We start from the raw sequence: 19,740 nt of genomic DNA on the forward strand, positions 1-19,740 counted from the left end.
ATTGGATCATTCCGGATATAAAACGGTACGTTTATTTATAAAAACTGATCAAAACGGTACCGGTTTTCGGGATAATTATCCAAATCAGTACAATTTGTACTGCGGTCTTGGTCTCAGCGCCTGGTTACACGTATTATGAGGTGATAATTGTGATTATTTAATAAAAAGCTCCAGTTTATCGAAAATACGAGTTTTATTGATTTACCGGAACGAATAATGTATCGAAAATGTTTCGCCGGGACCCGCACAGGACAAACTGTACGCCGGATCGAAAAAGTTGAAACATGAAAAATGCTCAGAATATTGCAATTAGGTTAGGAAGGAGTTTTCGGAAGAGTTTCGGGTTATAAAAACGTAAAAACGGATGATGTCGGTTGGTTCCCAATTGTATAAAATAGTTTTTAAATATTCGGAAAAAGATTTTGTAGAATCCATATATTTCATATAAAATCATAAATCAACATAAAAATAGATAGGAAGATATGACAATTATCTATATTTTATTTTGGACATATAAAAATTAAAATACTCAATTAATATTATTTTTAAACATCCAAACACATTTAACACTTAACAGATAATTCACTGAATAGATACTGAACACATATAATAACTATTTATTAGCAAAAATAATTACACGATATATCCCGGATATTACAATTTGGGACTTAGAGGTGAAGAGTCTGAGTGTTGCACATCATCTTTAGGTTTAATTTAAGGTCAATAATAGTTCTTGTGTGTTCCTTGCTTATGTGTTTAGGTATTTAGGTGATATTATAGTATAAATAACTAGTAGTATATGCCATGCCATTATGTGATAATGTGACTATGTGAATTACTTGAATTACATATGATTAAGTTATGTGTATTCTTGTAATTATAAGTTCTTGTGTAATAGTAGTTATGATAAGAGTAAAAGTTAGTCTAGGAGTTCATAGGCTTATAAGGTGTTTAAGGGTGAATAGTAATGAGGTTAATATAATGTGTAGGTTCCGAAGCGAAGGGAAGATTCGTGTCGTCAAGATTGAATAATCTTAGAACTGTTGGAAGGCAAGTTACTACCTCCTTATGCTTATAATTGTTGCAAGTCTATATGCTTTTTCGTGAATGCTTAAGTTGTAATAATCACCATGTCATTACTTAATTTGAATACTTCCATAGATAACTCTTAATCTTGTTAGTATCTTATATTCAAAAAAATCCTTATCCATTAGACCGAGAATACTAAACTCTCTACCAAATTCCCTAAAGTGAACCTCATTAGTGAACTTGAATTATCTTGTTACAATTCCATTAAAGTGATACCAAATCTTTCCCGGCATCCATGTTATAAAACATTAAAAATAAAATAAATTTTTTCTTGATTTAGTGGATTGGACTAGACGCAAGTCCTTTTCACACTTATTGATAGGCTCACATATAGCCTAGGGATCCCATTATATTTGAGAACCCAGCGCGGTTCGAGATTACTTCGCGGCTGATCACCGGCTATAATCCATAGCGTCCTAAAATGATTTTGATGATTTGATATTTATAACATGATTGCCCGATGCCATGATATCATATGCAATGTTTCGGTCGTTATGATTCTACCATGCCTTTATATTATAACAAGTTGCCACAATGCCATGATTCGATATGCCGTGTTTCGATTGCTATGATATTACCATGTCCTTATATTATAACTTCATTTTTCTTATTGTCATTTTATTACAAGCATCTATAACCCCTTGATTCATGAACCCGTGATTTTGAGATAATGCCTTATATAGTAGAACAGTTAGTACTTGCTGAGCGTTTTAGCTTATTTTCTTATATTTCACCCTGTTCTACAATCATAGATTTTTGTGTATTTTATAATTTCAATAATTATTTTTAGGATTTTATTGAATTGAGAAATCAATATTTCACTAATTATTTATTTTTAAATGATTTTCGTATTATTTTTATTTGTAAAATCCATATTTAATTTCAGAAATCTTCAAAAATCATGAAACTCATATTTTATTAAGTTCGTATTATTCTGAGAATTTTAAAATTATTTTGGAAATTTTCGGGATTTGTTTCACCCGCGCGTCGTTTTGTTTGATTGTTAAAAAGCGGGTATAAAGTGCACCTTAAGAATTATTTTAAAATTTCGAAATTTATATTTTCGTAAACTTCGGGATATTTATGACATTTTGAGATTATTTCCGTAATTTTCTGAAATCATTTTTCGTACACCTCAATTCATTAATTTCAAATTTTTGGGGCAAAGTGCTATTGCAGGAGACGTGTTTAATTCTCGTTCATTTGTTGATACGTGTCGGGTGCTTATGAATTGAAAAAAAAAATATAAACAAACCATAGCCCCCACCCCCTGCACTCTTCTCTCTCCTTCCTCTCTTCATCTCTCTCTCGCGTCTCTCCCTCCCAATCTCTCATTTTCTCTCTCGGCTCTCTTATTTCTTCCTTCCGTTTTTGCTTCCCTGGACTCCATTCATCTTCCACGCATTTTCCGGCTAGTTCTCCGGTGAGCCGCTGCTTATTTATAGCTTGGCTGGTTCGATTTCTATATTGCTGATATATATATATACATGCATATGATTAAGTATGTGTTTGTTTGTGTGTTCGATTGTGTGTGTATCAGTGTGTGTGGGTGAACAGTGCGTGTGTGTCTGGCACGTGGTGGCGCGTCTGGTGGCTGTGCAGTGTTGTGCGGCCGTGTGTTTTGGTTTGGTCTTGGTTTCGTGGGTTTCCTATTGCTGGGCTTTGCAGTTGGGCTTTGTTATTGGGCCTTCACTGTTGGGCCTGTTTAAGCAGTTGAATTTTTGGTTTAGGCCTTGTTGGGCCGCCTGTGTGCTGTTGGTTTGGACTGTGCGGATTTTTAATAATAATTTCTGTATTGCAGGAAATTTTTGAGTAATTTTCGTGAAATAAAATATTTCGTTACGGGAAATTATTTAAATCAGCATAATTTATTTGGGAACCCGTATTATATCGGGCGCCAATAAATTGTACCGCCGTTGATGATGAACTTCGGTAGGTCACCGGTGGACGGTGATGACGATGTTCTGAGTCCTAAATTTTATAAATAAATAAAATTTTTTTCGAAAATAAATTGTATTTTGGGAATTGCACGGAAATAATTATTAGATTGTGGAATTGATATTGTGACGAGATTGTGAAATGTTGTGATTGTTGACATCGATTGTAGTCGACAGGTAGGCTTATAAACGAAGAAGTTGCTGCCAAATTTTCTAAAAAAATTTATTTTAAAACGTACTTATCTATATCATACGTGATTATGTGAATAATAGCTATACGAGTCGGGTTATCGGATTGGGTTACTAGGATTTGAGGATATCAAGCATGTCGGTATAACTGATTAGGGTACTCTGTATTTGTAGATCCCAGTCGAGTTTCACCAGGACCGAAGTCAGCGTGAAATTTCACTACTTAGGATTTTGTAAAGCGTTGCAAGGCAAGTACCTCTGACCATTCTTTTATGGTTCAGTACGTATGAATAGCTAAACGTTTTGTTCTTATAATGGAACATAAATATTTTAAGTTATGTATCCCCTGTAGTTATAAATCACTGTTTTCATACCTATTTTTGGGAAAAGTAACTTCGAAAGGTACCTATCTCAAATGAAACAATTTGCGAATTGGATTTTATAAGTGTGCTGGTAAAATGAATGGTTTTGAAATGAGATAGGTACAAGTGTTTTGAAAACTGGATATAACGATCAGATATGGGATACATAGAGGCCAGAGTAGGCTTATTGAGGTGGCATAAGAGGCTAATTCGGTTGCGCGCAAATTATAACCGATTAGTCCAGCAGGTCAGAGACCTAGCTAGGCTCTGAGTTCCGAAACAGGTAAATGGGATGGCAGTTAGAGCCGTCTGGGGTTGATAGCCTGGTCAACTATTTGCACATATCCGTTACGTACCTGATTTGGATTTGTGATTCCCGTAAGGGTATAAGTAGTTGATACAACGGTTTTATAAATGTGAATAGCATGCTAAAATTGGACTCTGGTACTTACACATCACACTACTATGTTGTTTTGATAAAGCATGCTAGTCAGTGATATCCAGTTATCTCAGATTTTCATTATATTATGCTGTTACCATGATTATAACTCTATTCCTGTTATTGTTTACGTTACTGTTTTTATCCTGTTATTTATATGTTGGTACTGCAGAGCGATTATGCTCACCCTTGCAACCTGTTATGTATATATATCGCAGATGCCTAGAAGAGCAGTCAGACAGACCCGTGTTTCCGCCCCTTCAGGACCCGGCTCCTCAGAGGTAGTGTTTGTCAGGCCACATGCGGTCTGATGAGTTGCTGAATAAAGTTAGATTGTGTCATACTTTTGAATAAATGGTTTGTATTACTGAGAACTTGATTCATACTTGAACCTGGTTCGGATCTTGGTTCGGGGTCGATTTAGGCCGTCATAGTTGGTATCAGAGCTACAGGTTCGTCCCTGATCCAGGTTAGGGATTGTGTCGAATAGGTGTTAAAGTGAGTCTTAAGGTGTGAGTCAGCAACTCATATAGAGGAGCAGACCTTTAGGGTCAGTCGAGGGTTCCGACGGCGTTACCCTGGAATCTATTAAATGTTTTGATAGAATTGCCTTGACCCGGTTGTGTCTTCCCTGTATATTTGTTATGTTGGTAGTGGCCTATTGTGATTTTGAGTTCTCCATATCAGGAGAATCCCTCTAACCCGGATAGCCCAGATTCTGAGAGGACCCTGGATGTTGTTGCTAAGGAGACCCATATGCCTCCTCCGCCAGTTCTTTCCTTTGTGCCGAGAGACATCCCTGGACCTGGTATTCATCCCCGCTGGGTACGTAGGTTTGTGTCTGCCGTTAGGGATTTTCCTCCCGGCTGTGGTCCCAGTTCCCCCTCGTCGAGACCTCCAGTACCTCATGTGGCCCTTGGTGGTACTTCTTCACCGATCCCTTACCAAGTTCACCGAGCGGTGAATACCTCTTTTATCAGAGAGCAGAGTCCGGATTTGGCTGCCCAGCTCGATCAGATACCTATTGCACCTTTCCAGGGCATCTCTGCCCCTTCTTCTGAGGTGCAAGCCTGTGTGCGATCATTGACCCAGATGGCTGTTGAGAGGGCTAGATCCATTGACCGTTTCATTAGCTCAGAGTGCAGGGATGTGCAGTATCAGGACCTAGTGAACTGGCTAGTGTTTGAGCTAGGTTCCATCGGTGGCAGTGGTAGTGGTTAGACCAGGATTGCAGCAGAGAGATATCAAGCTCAGAGTTGGCTTCCAGGAGTTCTGTAGTTGTTTTCTTTGTATATGTACATTATGTTGTGATAGTCTGTAGTAGGCGGAGGCTGCTATGACAGCCAGTTTTGATGTGTATTTGAATGGTTTTCTTTCAGTTGGATTTCAGTTGTACTAGTTGGATTCCTGCTGGTTATTGTATTGTAGCTGCTTTATTTCATTGTTCAGTTTTATATAATTATTTGTGCGTTGCTATTATTGTTGTTACTATTATTGTTGCTTCAGTTGCTGGCATTTTTAGATTATGATCATTCACTCAGGATGGATCCAATTAAACTGGGGATGAGGACATTGTCTTCGTGGCAACGCTCTCCTGATGCATAAATATAAACTGCTTGGAGCAATCCAATTTCTTATATATGACTGTTATGTTTCAGGAGATGCCACTAAAGAGGAACTCTCTACCCAATAACGTATCTGCTGGGTATCCTTCCATGAGTGAATTAATGAACTTATTGTGTCAGCAGTCTACACAGCTGGCCCAACAGCAATAACAATTCCAGCAGCAACAACAACAATTGCAGCAACAACAACAACAACAGCAACAACAACTCATACAGCAACAACAACAGCAAATCCAATAGCAGCAACTGCAAATCCAGCAGCAACATGAGATGAGGGGGACAAATCAGGGTGTTAGTTTTAAGTCTTTTCAGGCAGTGAAGCCCCCAGTGTTTAAAGGAGAGGTAGATCCTGTTGCTGCCAGGATATGGTTAAAGGAGATGGAAAAGGCGTTTGCGCTCACCAAGGTGAGTGAGGATTTAAAGACGGATTATGCTAGTTATTTTTTGAAGAATGATTCGAATTATTGGTGGGAATCTACGCGAGCCCTAGAAGGAGAAGGTCATGTTCCATGGGCCAGATTCACAAGCTGTTTTTGGAGAAATACTTTCTGGACTGTCTCCAGAGTCAGATGGAGATGGAATTTTTGGAATTGAAATAAGGAGATAGGAGTGTTACAGAGTATGAAGTGAAGTTTACAGAGTTGGCCCGTATAGCCCCGGAATATGTGAGTTCGGAAGCTCAATGGGCGTAGTGGTTTCAACAAGGGTTGAAGCCAGAAATAAGAAGTGGAGTTGTAGCTTTATAACTAAAAACATATACTTTGGTAGTCCAGGCTGCCCTAGTGATAGAAAGTGATCAAAGGTTAGCTGTAAAGGAGCAGGGTGAGAAGAAGAGGAAGTTTGAAAGTGGACGTGCTAGGTCAGAATCAGGAATAGCAAGTCGAAAGTTCCAGCGTTGATTTGGAAAGAATAAGAATAAGGAGTTCAAGAGGCAGAATTTCACCCAGGCTAGACCCAGTACTACTTCAGTTAACTCTACCCCGACAAGAGTTAGTAAGCCAGTGGATGATTGTAAGACATGTGGGAGGAAACACAATGGACAGTGCCGAGAAAATATCAACTGTTTTAAGTATGGGAAAAAGGGTCATTATTCCACGGAGTGTAAGTCTGAGACACAAGGAGTAACTTGTTTTAGTTACGGAAAAGTGGGACATATAGCTAGTAATTGCAAGTCGGTGACCCAAGGTAATGTTGGAAGGAGCGTGTCCCCAGGACCAGCAACCAGTACTGCTAGAGCTAGGACCTTTAAGATGACCAAGAAATCTCCAGCTCATGACTCCGATGTGGTTGCAGGTACGCTTTCTCTTAATTCCGTACCTATTAACGTTTTGTTTGATTCGGGAGCATCCAAATCTTTTATATATGTGAATTGTGTGAATAAAATGCAATTAATGTTGGAAGAATTAGAGGAACCTTTGACCATAGAAGTGGCAAATAAAGATAAAGTACCCGTAAGTCAATTTTGTCCTAAACGCTCCCTAGAGATTTTAGGATATATGTTCCCTGTTGACCTAATACCTTTCGAGTTGGGAGACTTTGATGTTATTCTAGGTATGGATTGGTTGTCTCTATATAAAGCAAATATTGACTGTAAGAAAAAGAGAGCTGTTATGTATACCTCAAATAATAAAAGAATCAGCTACCAAGGGCAGAGGCGGGATAAAAATTTCCTTTCAGTAATGCAAGCAAAGAGTTTGTTACGGAAAGGTTGTGAGGCGTATTTGGCTTACGTGATGGATACGGAGAAAGAGACCCCTACTTTGGATGAGATTTCCATAGTGAAAGAATTCCTTGACGTCTTCCCAGAAGAGTTACCAGGATTACCACCTGATCGAGAGATAGAGTTCTCTATTGATTTGATACCTGGAGCTGAACCAGTTTCCAAAGCTCCATACAGGATGGCCCCAATAGAAATGAAAGAATTAGCTAAACAACTTCAGGAATTATTGGATAAGGGAGTTATCTGACCCAGTATTTCTCCATGGGGTGCTCCAGTATTGTTCGTAAAGAAAAAGGATGGAAGCATGATATTGTGTATTGATTACAGAGAGTTGAACAAGTTGACAATAAAGAACAAGTATCCATTGCCATGCATCGACGATTTTTTTGATCAGCTTAAGGGGGCATGTTACTTCTCAAAAATTGATTTAAGGTCTGGCTACCATCAACTGAAGATAAAGCCCAAAAATATCCCCAAGACTGCATTCAGAACAAGGTATGGCCATTATGAGTTTCTAGTGACGTCGTTTGGATTGACAAATGCACCAGCGACTTTTATGGATCTAATGAATAGGGTGTATAAGGAGTATCTGGATAAGTTTGTTATTGTATTTATTGATGACATCCTCATATGTTCAAAGAATTCAGAAGATCACGCAAAGCATCTATGGATTGCCCTTCGGAAGTTGAGAGAAAAGCAATTATATGCAAAGTTCTCCAAGTGTGAGTTTTGGCTAATAGAGGTACAGTTTCTTGGACATGTGGTGAGTAAGGAAGGTATCAAAGTAGACCCAGTAAAGATTGAAGCCGTATCCAGGTGAGAGCAACCGAAGACTCCGACGGAAATAAGAAGTTTTCTTGGATTAGCTGGATATTATCGAAGATTTGTGAAAGATTTCTCGATAATTGCATCCCCATTAACCAAGTTGATAAGGAAGAATGAGAAGTTCATTTGGACGGAAAAGTGTGAGGAAAGTTTCCAGGAGTTGAAAAGGAGATTAGTGACAGCTCCAGTATTAGCATTGCCAGATGAGACGAGAAACTTTGTGATCTATAACGACGCTTCTTTGAAAGGATTAGGTTGTGTGTTAATGCAACATGACAAAGTCATTGCTTATGCCTCCAAACAACTAAAGTCTCACGAGCAGAAATATCCAGTTCATGACCTTGAGTTAGCAGCTATAGTGTTTGCTCTAAAGTTATGGCGTCATTATTTGTATGGAGAGAAATGCCATATTTATACGGATCATAAGAGCCTGAAGTACATATTCACGCAAAAGGATTTGAACATGAGACATAGAAGGTGGTTGGAATTGATTAAGGACTACGATTGTTCGATTAATTATCACCCAGGTAAAGCCAATGTGGTGGTTGATGCCTTGAGCAGGAAGAAGAAATTAAATATGGTTTGGATTGCGGATGAACTAGCACAAGACTTGGAAAGAATGGAGATTGAAGTTCGAGTACCTAGTGAAAGTCAGGAGCAACTATATGAAGTTACCTTCCAGCCGACATTGATGGAAAAGTTCAGAAGGTGTCAAGAAGGAGTTATGGAACAAGAGTTGGATACTTTAATGGGAGAAGAGTTGTGTACTCATAAGGATAACCAAGGTTTGTATAGATTTTCATCCAGAGTTTGGATTCCTAATATAACAGAACTGAAGAATGAAGTATTACACGAAGCGACAACTCTAGGTTTTCTATCCACCCTGGTAGTACCAAGATGTACCAAGACTTGAAAAGAAACTTTTGGTGGCCAGGAATGAAGAAAGATATTTCCAATTGGGTTAGCAAGTGTCACGTATGTCAAACAGTGAAAGCGGAGCATCTACGACCAAGTGGATTGTTACAACCTTTGAAGATTCCTCAATGGAAGTGGGAAGAGATTACTATGGATTTTGTAGTGGGATTACCAAGGACGAGAGCAAATCACGATGCTATTTGGGTAATCATTGATAGATTGACCAAGTCAGTGCATTTTCTTCCGATCAATGAAAGGTATTCTTTGGAAAAATTAGTTAAGTTATACTTGGATGAGATAGTTACCAAACATGGAGTGCCTATGTCTATAGTGTTAGATCGAGACCCGAGATTCAATTCCAGGTTTTGGACTAAATTCCAAGAGTGCCTAGGAACAAAGTTGAATATGAGCACTGCTTATCATCCTCAGACAGACGGCCAAAGTAAAAGAATGATTCAGACCATAGAGGATATGTGAGAGTCTGTGTTTTGGATTTCAAGGGTAATTGGGATGAACACCTACCTTTGATTGAGTTCTCATTTGGTAACATTTACCATGCCAGTATCGGGATGCCGCCTTATGAAATTTTGTATGGACGTAAGTGTAGATCACCGTTGTATTGGGATAAAGTAGGAGAGAAGAAAGTGATAGGTCCCGAGTTGGTTCAGCAAACCAGAGATGCAATAGTATTTATTCGGAAAAGTGTAATAAAGGTATATTTAATTAAATAAATGTTTTTATTGATTTTGGCAGCAGTTGTTGATTTTTATTTATTTATTTGTGATATGTTGATAGGAGGATTGGATTGTGCGATTTATTAGTGAGTTATATGATTTTATTTTGCTTGTAAAAGTGATTTTATTTCAGTTTTAATTCCATAAATATTTGGAGTATTTCTAAAATTGGTTTTATAATTTTATAATTTCAATAATTATTTTTTGGACTTTATAAAATTGAGAAATCAATATTTCACTAATTATTTATTTTAAATGATTTTCGGATTTTGTTTATTTGTAAAATCCATATTTAATTCTGGAAATCTTCAAAAATCATGAAACTCATATTTTATTAAGTTTGTATTATTCTGAGAATTTTAAAATTATTTTGAAAATTTTCGGGATTTGTTTCACCCGCGCGTCGTTTTGTTTGATTGTTAAAAAGCATGTATAAAGTGCACCTTAAGAATTGTTTTAAAATTTCGAAATTTATGTTTTCGTAAATTTCAGGATATTTATGACATTTTGAGATTATTTGCGTAATTTCTGAAATAATTTTTCGTACACCTCAATTCGTTAATTTCAAATTTTCGGGGCAAAGTGCTATTGCATGACACTTGTTTAATTCTCGTTCATTTGTTGATACGTGTCAGGTGTTTATGAATTGAAAACAAAAATAATAAACAAACCATAGCCCCACCCCCCGCACTCGTCTCTCTCCTTCCTCTCTTCATCTCTCTCTCGCGTCTCTCCCTCCCAATCTCTCATTTTCTCTCTCGGCTCTCTTATTTTTTTCTTCCATTTTTGCTTCTCTGGACTCCGTTCATCTTCCACTCATTTTCCGGCTATTTCTCCGGTAAGTTGCCGCTTATTTGTAGCTTGGCTGGTTCGATCTCTATATTACTGATATATATATATATATACATGTATATAATTATGTATGTGTTTGTGTGTGTGTTTGATTGTGTGTATACCAGTGTGTGTGCATGTGTGTGGGTGAACAGTGTGTGTGTGTGTGGCGCGCAGTGGCACGTGTGGTGGCTGTGCAGTGTTGTGCGGCCGTGTGTTTTGGTTTGGGCTTGGTTTCGTGGGTTTTCTATTACTGGGCTTTGCAGTTGGGCTTTGTTATTGGGTCTTCACTGTTGGGCCTGTTTAAGCAGTTGGGTTTTTTGTTTAGACCTTGTTGGGCCGCCTCTGTGCTGTTGGTTTAGATTGTGCGGATTTTTAATTATAATTTCTGTATTGTAGGAAATTTTTGAGTAATTTTCGTGAAATAAAAGATTTCGGTGCGGGAAATTCTTTAAATCGTCATAATTTATTTGGGAACCCGTATTATATCGGGCACCAATAAATTGTACCGTCATTGACGATGAACTTCGGTGAGTCACCAGTGGACTGTGATGACGATGTTCTGAGTCCTAACTTTTATAAATAAATAAAATGTTTTTCGAAAATAAATTATATTTTGGGAATTGAACGGAAATAATTATGAGATTGTGGAATTGATATTGTGACGAGATTGTGAATTGTTGTGATTGTTGACGTTGATTGTAATCGACGGGTAGGCTTATAAACGAAGGAGTTGCTGCCAAAATTTTCTAAAAAAATTTATTTTAAAACGTACTTATCTATATCATACGTGATTATATGTATAATAGTTATACGAGTCGGGTTATCGGATTGGGTTATTAGGATTTGAGGATATCAAGCATGTCGGTATAACTGATTAGGATACTCTGTATTTGTAGATCCCAGTCGAGTTTCACCAGGATTGAAGTCAGCGTGAAAGCTACTTAGGATTTTGTAAAGCATTGCAAGGCAAGTACCCCTGACCATTCTTTTATGGTTCAATACTTATAAATAGCTAAATGTTTTATTCCTGTAATGGAACATAAACGTTTTAAGTTACGTATCCCCTGTAGTTATAAATCACTGTTTTCAAACCTGTTTTGGGGAAAAGTAACTTCGATAGGTACCTATCTCAAATGAAACGATTTGCGAACTGGATTTTATATGTGTGCTGGTAAAATGAATGGTTTTGAAATGAGATAGGTATAAGTGTTTTGAAAAATGGATAAATAGATCAGATATGGGATACATAGGGGCCATAGTAGGCCTATTGAGGTGGCATAAGAGGCTAATTCGGTTACGCGAAAATTATAACCGATTAGTCCAGCAGGTCAGAGACCTAGCTAGTCTCTGAGTTCCGGAATAGGTAAATGGGATGGCAGTTAGAGCCGTCTGGTGTTGATAGCCTGATCAGCTGTCTGCACATATCCGTTACGTATCGGATTTGGATGTGTGATTCCCCTAAGGGTATAAGTAGTTTATACAACGGTTTTATAAATGTGAATAGCATGCTAAAATTGGACTCTGGTACTTACACAACACACTACTATGTTGTTTTGATAAAGCATGCTAGTCAGTGATATCCAGTTATCTCATATTTTCATTATATTATAATGTTACCATGATTATAGCTATGTTCCTGTTATTGTTTACGTTACTGTTCTTATCATGTTATTCATATGTTGGTACTGCTGAGCGATTATGCTCACCCTTGCAACCTGTTAGGTATATATGTCGCAGATGCCTACAAGACCAGTCAGACAAACCCGTGTTTCCGCCCCTTCAGGACCCGTCTCCTCAGAGGTAGTGTTTGTCAGGCCACATGCGGTCTGATGAGTTGCTGAATAAAGTTAGAGTGTGTCAGAGTTTTGAATAAATGGTTTGTATTACTGAGAACCTGAATCATACTTGAACCTGGATCAAATCTTGGTTCAGGGTCGAGTTAGTATATATTAATAATAATCTTGTCGTTTATATTTTGGTATTTGTGTTGGGTGATGTCAACTCCTGACCCCGGGGTTGAGGCCATCACATCCTGTAAGAGAAATAATATTCTCTTGCACTCTAGCGCAGTCAGACATTGTCGCTCTGCTAACTTAGCTCGGCGTTCTTTTCCCCTATGGTCTCTAGTTGGAAAAAATGGAGATCCTTCTGTTTCTAGAACGAGAGACTATCATAAACTGACGCTGGAATGTCCTGAGGATGATAAATATGTTGGTTTATTTGGAGTCGGAGTCCAAACGGGTTATAGTAAATACGACCCTCAATCAGGATGTGAGCGGGGTATTACACTCCTCCACGAGAGCGAGTGAAAAATTGATTTTGATTCATGTTTTTGTTTTTGAGATGAAAAAGATGAGAAGATGTGTTTAGATTAGAGTAGATGATTAGTGAGATGAATTTCGTGTTTATATAGAAGAGAAAGAAGGAATGAAAAAGGCACTTTGTTAACCATGTAAAAATTACTACTATAATAATTACTATCGCATGCAAGATCTTACGTGTATCTGGGCAAAAATCAAAGTCTTTTTACTAAACTCCTTTTCCCAACACAAAACATATAATCAATCATTTTCTTATATATACACGTCATTAGTTACCAGAAGTAAGCAATTAATAATTACTTATCCACTAACTCAGTTGTTAATCAAAATATTGATTAAATATATATTTTGAATAAATTCAAGACATTATCGGAATCAATGTTTGACCATTATCAGTATTTAAACACGTGCTATCATGATTTATTAGTCAGCTCACTTTTGACCAATATCAGCTTTTAATCACACAATCAGAGTTTAACATGCATGCAGTATCAATATTTAATCATCAAAATAGTAAGCATGTATACTTGACATCAGAGTTTAATATATTTATCAGAGTTTAACAAAAACTGATATATAGAGTAGATACCACAGTCTGATTTTTTCTCAGTCAGCATCCTGAAGAGCTTCTTCCACTTTCTTTGGTTCAGTTGAGATATAAAAGAACGGCAGAGACATTCATTTTAAGTGGCTTTTCTGGTCTTTACATCACTTTCAGGATTTCCAATGATCAAGTCAGGTGTGTGTGACTTAGACCATTTTCTTGCAGATGGGAGTTGACTCTTTGAAGTAGAACCTCCCCCTTGATCCATGAACTTTTCTGAATCTCTTTGAATAGTACCAATGTCACCTCCTGATGCTCCCCCTGAATCAGTATTTCCAATGCTATAAGTATTTAATCCATTAGAACTTTAGGAATTTGTGTCTCATGAATTATTTACTGATGTCTCTTGAGTTGAATCACTTGTAGAAGACTCTTAATATAAGTTATGTTGCTCCCCATCAACATATGCTTCAATATTTGCAGAATTTCCACCGTCATATGGATCATTAGAGCTTGGAGTGATATCAGGATTTACTGTATCAGGATTTGTCAGTATACCAGGATTTAATTGTTCAACATATGGTACTTCATTTTCAAATCTCAACTCATCATGTTCATCTGCATCCTCTAGACCTCTGATTTTCTTGTCGTCAAAAGATACATGTATAGATTCCATGACTGTCCTTATTCCCAGATTGTAAACTCTGAAGGTTTTTGTAGACAGTGGATATCCTATAAAAATTCCTTCATCAGCTTTTAGATCAAATTTGGTAAGCTGTTCTGGATGAGTTTTAATAACAAAACACTTGCAAGCAAAAATGTGAAAGTACTGCAAATTTGGCTTCATTCCCTTCACCATCTCAAATGGTGTTTTATCATGCCTATTTATCAATGTTACATTTTGTGTAAAGCAAGCAGTTTGCACAGCCTCGGCCTACAAGTAGGTAGGCAGTTTTGCTTCCTCTAGCATGGTTCTTGCAGCTTCTATGAGAGTTCTATTATTTCTTTCAAAAAATCCATTTTGTTGTGGAGTTCCATGGGCAGAAAATTCTTGCTCTATCCCCTTGTACTTGCAGAATTCTTCCATAGAACTGTTCTTGAATTCAGTTCCATTATCACTTCTAATGATCTTCACTTTGTATGTTAATCCTTTTTCCAGTTCTCTCACATGATCAAGAAGAATGGATGGAGTTTCATCCTTGGTGTGCAGAAAGTACACCTATGTGTACCTTGTATATTCATCAATAGTTAGAAGTTCATACCTCTTCTTGGCAATAGACCTAACACTGACTGGACCAAAGAGATCAATATGAAGTAGATGATATAGTTCAAAAATAGAGGATTCGGTTTTACTCTTGAATGATATTTTTCTTTGTTTGGTTTTCTGGCATGAATCACATAAGACATTAGGAGTAAATACTACATTGGTCAATCCTCTTACAAGATCTTTCTTCACAAGTTCATTGATGTTGTTGAAATTGAGATGAGAAAGACTTTTATGCTAGTTCCGGCTATCTTTCGCAGATGCTCTACTAAGTAGACAAACATCTGATCCATCAGTACTTATGGAGACCCTGGCTTCATACAAATTACCATGTCTTACAGCAGTCAATGCAATCTTGCCATCAGATTTACTGACAATTTCACAATGTTCTCCATATAAATACACATGGTAACCTCTGTCACAGATCTGAATCACACTAATCAAGTTATGCTTGAGTCTTACAACCAGAGCTGCATCTTTAATGATGACATTCCCAAGATTGATTTTGCCATATCCCAAGATTTTTCCTAAGTTGCCATCTCTAAAAAAACACTTGGGCCAACCGCCTCCTTAAACTCTGATAGCAGGGATTTATAACCAGTCATGTGTCCTGGGCATCCACTGTCCAAGACTAGAGAGTTTCTCATGTTACCCTGCAATAAGTATTTAAAATCAGTTAGTGTTTTTAAGGACCCGAATTTGCTTGGATTCTTTGGCCTTTTTAAGTTTGTTAACATTTACAGCAGAAGACTATGAGAGGTTATGTTAACATTCTTACTATCAATATTTACACATGCAGAAACAGTTTTTGCTTTATTTAAAAAGAGTTTTAGGTCAGAATGATTAAAGTGCAAATTGTGATACTCTTTACATGTATAAATAGAATACCATACACTACCACAATCGAAACAAGGATTATGTGGTTTATATCTAACTGTTCTATTCCTAAACTCTGATTTGGAGGTAATAGTATTTATCTCTTTATTCTTCTTGCAAGAATTAGCAACATGATTGGTGCTACCACAGTTCAGGCATGTCTTTCTAGGTACATTGGGAACAGTTACATAATTACCATTCTTATTAACACCTACTTTACCATTCCTATTTTTCCTAGGCCTTTTCTCCTTGTCTTTCATGTGTACGTCCTTCAGCTTTTTCTTAAGATATTTCTGAGTCATTAAATCAATATTTACTAATTCTGTGTGAACCTGTTCACTCTTATCAGTATTTAAATTTTACTTAGGTGCTGAGGTTGAACCTACCTCATACACTGACTTAACAGTATCAGCACTTGAGTTAAACTTAATAGGTTTTAACTGAACCTTAACCTTAGTATCAGTGTTTACTGGTTTAGTTTTCTCAGTTTCTTTTCCATTTTTTTTTATCAAAATTAGATCTATTTAAATATCCTAATCCTGATCCCCAACAACCATTTTCTAAGATTTCTTGAGTTGTCTTTCCTGAGTTAGTCCAAAGCTTATTTACTTCTCTTTCTTTTGGTAACTCCTTTTCTAGATAAACATGCTTTTCTAACAGTTTTTCTTTAACATAAACAACATTATCTCTTTCTTTTTGAATTTTTAGAATAGAAAGTAACTCAATTTCTAGGTGATCATTCCTTTTCTTTAACTCAAAGTTTTCACTCTTAATTCTGTTATTTTCTAAAGTTTGATCCCTATAACTAACATGCAAAGATTTAAGAAATAGTATTAATTCAAAGATATTATCATTATCAAGAGCAAGTGTGGTTTGAGGTACCTTAACTCACAAGTCTCAACCTCAGTTTCAGCATTTTCCATGAAGGCATAGTTCATACCATCTTCTGAATCTGATGAGTCATCCCATTTTTTCTTCTCTGTGATCAAGGCTTGTTTCTTTTCAGCTTTTGGTTTTCTGCAGTCAGCTACAAAGTGTTCAATTCCATCACAGTTATAGCACCTTTCCTTTGACTTGTCAGATTTTCCTGTTTTTGATTCCTTCCAATCAGTATTTCTTCTTTTATTCCTCTTATCAGGGTTTGAGGAGATGGAACCTCTTCTAGAAAACCTTTTCCTTTTCTTGAAGTTCTTGTGGACCATCTTCTTGAAACTTTTAACCAATAGAACAGCCATTTGTTCAATATATTCACTGTTGTCATGATCCTTATTAGAATCTGATTCACGATCAGTATCTGAATCATCATCAGAGTTTGATGACTCAGTATCAGACTTTGCAATCATAGCTTTTCCATTGGAGTGTCCTTTGCTCCTAGATTTCTCCTTTGGCTTCTCTTCAACTTTGAGTGCCATTGGTCTAGTTTTTTATCCTTTTCTCTTGCTTCTTTGTTCCATCTCTAGTTCATAAGTTTTCATGCCATAGATCTCATCTAGATTTATTTCATTAAGTTAATAATTATACCACATTGATGTGACCTTAAAGTCCCACTTTTCAAGGAGTGCAAGTAGAAACTTCAATTTGAGTCGTCCATGTCATATTCCTTGTTGACCAAAGACAAGTCATTCAACATCTTTTGAAATCTATCATATATCTCAGTTAAGGACTCATTGTCTCTTGAGTCAAAGTGCTTATATTCTTGTGTAAGTAATATCCTCCTGTTTTTCTTGATAGCAGTAGTACCTCGACACTTTACTTCTAAAGCATCTCATATTTCTTTTGTTGTTTTATATCCATTAACCCTATTATACATAACACTATCAAGACTACTGTGAAGAATATGTCTTACTTTTGCATCTTTCATAATGGATGAAATATCTTTATGAGTGTAGTCCTTCTTATTCTTATCAACCATCTTTTTTTCTTCTCCTGCAACAACAACACCTACCTTCATTGGTTTGTGAGGACCATCATAAATCCTACTTAGATATTCAGGATTTGTTGCTTCCAAGCACATGGCCATCTTAACTTTCCAGATTGGATATTCATGGATGTTCAGAATTGGAACCTTGATAGCCTCATATCTGCTCATATTATGACTTATATGTTGATTTGCTGGTGCGGCTAGGGTGGTAATGGATTCTGCTGTTCTTCTTTGTGTGCCATTAAATATTGATTTTCATATCTTAAATAGTTTTTATATCAACATCAAACTCTGTTACCAATTATTAGGTCCGTAGTCAACTGTATAGGGGGTGAATACAATTTAAACAATCAATTTGACAAAGCTTTAACAGAATCAACAGTTTTTATATTAATCTAATAAAAACTGTTACACAGGTACTCTCTCAAGGGTGAACAATTATCCTTGAGAGCTGCTAGGTTACACAAAAGATATATCAATTCGTTAATACAACTCATATAGAGTAAACCTAATATGTGCTTATATAGTGCACAATTACACAATCAATAAGGAATCCTATTCTGTTATAATAAGGAAACCTAATACATATCCATGTATGATTGCTTCTGAATAAAGTTCTTCACCGCCTTGAATTCTGCAATCATTTTCCTTGTAGAATATCTACTAAAGTGATCAAATCCTGATGACATCAACTGCTGATCATCAACTACTGATCTTCAAGTACTGATGACGTCACCTCCAGTAAATACTGATATTAAGTTATGATAATAAACTCTAATAGTTTATATCCTGATATCATTAATTATATCTAACAGACTGTGTTATATTATTTATTTTAATCATACTTATAGATGATACAAGATGATTTGGGAATTTACCATTTTACTTAGGATAACTTGTTAAACTTTAATATATGTTGTCACCTAGTTATGTGAGTGCATGTGGATGCATTACGAGGATATAATATTAATCCTTGATTTTAAGATATATCTTGTTTTATAGTCTGTAATCAAAATTCTTTTATTACTCGCTTATCATTGTATGAATTTATTATTTATGCACTTGTTTACTGATTTAAATTATATTTTAGTGATTATGTCGAATCTTACAAAACTTGAATTCAACGCACTTGATATCACCGAAAATAATTATTTAACATGAATTCTTGATGCTGAAATCCACCTTAATGCTATGGATTATGGAGACACTATAAAATAAAGAAATGAGAAACTGAGCAAGAAAAGGCAAAGGTCATGATATTCCTTCGTCATCAGCTCCACGCAAATAATATGCTCCTGCAGCAGCAATATCGTGAACGGGGGTTTACGAAATATTCTGAACTGATTTCTGTTATACTACTTGTAAAACAAAATAATGAATTATTGATGAAAAATCATCAAGCTCGTCCAACTAGTTCAACACCATTCCCTAAAGCGAATTTTGTGACCAGTAGTGATTATGGACGTGGACGTGCCCGTGAACATGGTTTCGGGCATGGTCGTGGTCAAAATTACCACAATTTCTCAAAATATAAAAAGAAAGCTCACCCCGAGAAGTGGAAAAAGAATGAGGAAAATCCTAAAGGAATTATGATGGGTCAAACGGCTAAAAGTATTTTCCATTATTGTGGAATGAAAGGACATTGGAGTCGTACCTGTCGTACCTCTAAACAACTTGTTAATCTTTACCAAACTTCTTTAAAGAATGTTGAAATTAATTTCACCGAACAGAATGATCCCTTGGGGATCTCCCATCTTGAAGCACACATTGGAAATGATGATCAAGTTAATCTTTCGACCTTTACTCACATAGAAGTCGGTGATTTCTTTGAAGATGTTGATGTGAACATGCCTAAATTTGGTATTGATGAGCCTAAGAATAAATAAATTAGATCTTACAGTGCTAGTTGAACATTTTCTTTATTTTGACTATCATTATTTTCTTTCTGTTAATGACGTACTTGAGATGTTCTGCCTCTACTTCTAATTATATTATATTTTTCATGAAGAAATATGGCCAGCAGCCTCTCATCATATGTTATAAAAGATGAGGAAACTTTTTGTTTGGCAGATAGTGCAACGACACATACAAGTTAAAATCAAAAATATTTTTCGCATCTTGCATTAGCCAAAGCTAATGTAAATA

General features: G+C 36.4%; 1 protein-coding gene across 1 annotated transcript; it reads left to right on the top strand.

The window, feature by feature from the left end:
* The first annotated feature begins 18,848 nt into the window (after window positions 1–18,848).
* Window positions 18,849–19,481, top strand: LOC141714764 (uncharacterized). Its single transcript, XM_074518264.1, has one exon. It carries the CDS (start codon window positions 18,849–18,851, stop codon window positions 19,479–19,481), a length of 633 nt encoding a protein of 210 aa, XP_074374365.1.
* The last annotated feature ends 259 nt before the right edge of the window (window positions 19,482–19,740 follow it).

The sequence above is a fragment of the Apium graveolens genome, chromosome 3, assembly GCF_009905375.1.
Source record: "Apium graveolens cultivar Ventura chromosome 3, ASM990537v1, whole genome shotgun sequence".
Lineage (NCBI taxonomy): Eukaryota > Viridiplantae > Streptophyta > Magnoliopsida > Apiales > Apiaceae > Apium > Apium graveolens.